Source organism: Penaeus chinensis, chromosome 36, assembly GCF_019202785.1.
Source record: "Penaeus chinensis breed Huanghai No. 1 chromosome 36, ASM1920278v2, whole genome shotgun sequence".
Classification (NCBI taxonomy): domain Eukaryota; kingdom Metazoa; phylum Arthropoda; class Malacostraca; order Decapoda; family Penaeidae; genus Penaeus; species Penaeus chinensis.
This window is the reverse complement of record NC_061854.1, coordinates 25,378,677-25,381,136: the sequence shown is the minus strand read 5'-3', so window position 1 is coordinate 25,381,136 and position 2,460 is coordinate 25,378,677. Positions and strand designations below refer to the sequence as shown.

General features: G+C 41.6%; 1 protein-coding gene across 1 annotated transcript in view; it reads left to right on the top strand.

The window, feature by feature from the left end:
* The first annotated feature begins 219 nt into the window (after positions 1-219).
* Positions 220-2,460, top strand: part of LOC125045030 — a 6,677-nt gene continuing 4,436 nt past the window's right edge. The window contains exons 1-2 of the mRNA XM_047642067.1: positions 220-354; positions 689-819. Coding sequence (XP_047498023.1) covers positions 345-354; positions 689-819 — 141 coding nt within the window. The 5' untranslated portion in view covers positions 220-344. The remainder of the gene's footprint in view (positions 355-688; positions 820-2,460) is intronic.

Here is a 2,460-nt window from a genome sequence, read left to right as displayed (position 1 = left end):
TCTCTCTGACCTTATTTCCCCGTAAAGCGTTCATAATTTCGCGATTTTGGCCCGTGTAGAATACTCTATAATTTAAAACGAAAATCTATTGCGCAGTCCTACAGTAACTAATTTCTTGCTAGTCCATCTGTAACTTATTTCTTGCTAGTCCCATGAGATATTCAGATTACCAGTTTCGATTGATATCCCTCATTCACCTGCTAACAGTATGGGGTGAAGGCTTGGACGGGCTCGCATATATACCTGTAATCGGCTTCCGATCGTCAGTCAGGCTCGACCCTGCAAAGCGATCCTGTCGACCTCCGAGATCCGCTTTCCCGCCTTGTTCGATCTTGTTTCTGAAGATGCACTCAGGTAAGGAACTCGCGTTTAGGCAGTCACTCTGAACATTTCTTTGGGTGTGTGTACTCTCTCTTTCTCTCTCTTTACATATATATATGTATATATATGTATACATATACATATAGGTATATATATGTATATATCTAAGTATATGTATATATATATATATATATGTATACATATATAAATATATATATATATATCAAATTACGTACATTTTATCTTGCTGGACAGATTAGGCCCTTGCTGTATCATCACTTAGTAAGAAAGAATGTCAGGGGAAAAATATAAAGAAATTCTTTCAGTTGTGCTTGTGCGTGATTTTCTTGCATCCCTCCCCCCGCAGCAGGGATGACCCGCGCGGCCGCTCTGACGGCGCTGGTGCTGGCGGCCAGCGTCGCCTGGACGGAAAGCCAGTTCGCGGACACGCCCAAGCATGTGCCTCGTTTCGGACGCCGGAGTGACCTTCCCGCACTGGTGAGTATCAGAGGTCTTTGGCAGTCTATATGTTAGTTCAGATATTCAATTACTTGATTCAAGGACCCTCAACCAGGTTTAATTCACCTCCAATGGATACGATTCTACGTGGCACCAAGACTACGCTCCTGCTTGTGTGTGTGTGTGTGTGTGTGTGTGTGTGTGTGTGTGTGTGTGTGTGTGTGTGTGTGTGTGTGTGTGTGTCTGTGTGTGTGTGTGTGTGTGTGTGTGTGTGTGTGTGTGTGTGTGTGTGTGTGTGTCTGTGTGTGTGTGTATATATATAGAGATAGATAAATATATATAGATAACTATATATGTGTGTGTGTGTGTATATGTGTGTGTGTGTATAGATAAATATATATAGATAAATAGATGTATATATGTGTGTGTGTGTGTTTGTGTGTGTGTAGGTAAGTATATATATATATATATATATATATATATATATATATATTCATATATATATATATATATATATATATAAATATACACACACTGTCTGTTTATATGTATATGTGTGCGTGTGTATGTATGTATATATATATATATATATATATATATATATATATATATGTGTGTGTGTGTGTGTGTGTGTGTGTGTGTGTGTGTGTGTGTGTGTGTGTGTGTATGTGTGTATGTATATATATAACATACATATATATATGTATATATGTATGTATATAGATATACACATATATTTGTTTATATCCACTGTCTGTTTATATGTATATGAATGTGTTCGTATATATGACTTCTGCACTACCGAGGTATAAAGCTCTCTGTGACCTTGATGTTCTCACCGCAAGCACGCACCGACTGCACAGGGTCTCCTAGTGGGCCCCCATAATCCTGGATCTTGGTCTTGGTCCAGGAGACCTCTAGCCCCAGGGGCTTCGCTTCATTGCTAAATGCATCAAGTGCCACCACTAGGGTTTCCAGAAATTCAGATAGAATAGCAACATCATAAGCAAAGTCAAGGTCTGTAACCTTGATATTGCCCAGAGTTGCTCCACACTGACTTTTGGACAGTAGCTCTATCCAATCCATGCAAATGTTAAAAAGTGTTGGTACAAGAACACAGCCTTGCTTCACTTCTGAATGAACAGAGAAGAAGCTCGCCTTGCCCCCACCACACTTTACAGCACTTTCATTGCCACATTACCCATATTGCTGTCTTGCTATTAATCCAATAATCCTTAGTCTCAGGATCTCTCAGAGTTATTCGTGATGCATGGTATCAAACGCCTTCTTGAGGTCGATGTAAGATGTGAGTAGCCCACATCTGAACTCACAATGGCGCTCTACAATGACTCAAAGTGCCCGATTACAGTCTGTTGTGGACTTATCAGGAGTGAATCCAGATTGCTCCGGCCTCTGGTGCCTGAGCAGATGATATCTCAGAAGGATGTGCGCAAGTACCTTGCCTGGTATACTGAGTAGTGTAATGCTTTGGTGGTTGCTGCAGGCCCACCTATCTCCTTCCCCCCTCAGCAGGTCAGGGGGAATGGTACCAGTCTGCCAAATGGCAGACAGGACAGCATGCAAGCCCCTTGCTATAGGTTCTTCACCAGCCTTTGACAGTTCAGGTGGGATGCCTGCTGCTTTACCAATGTTCAGCTTGGAGATCGTCCCCCTGACTTC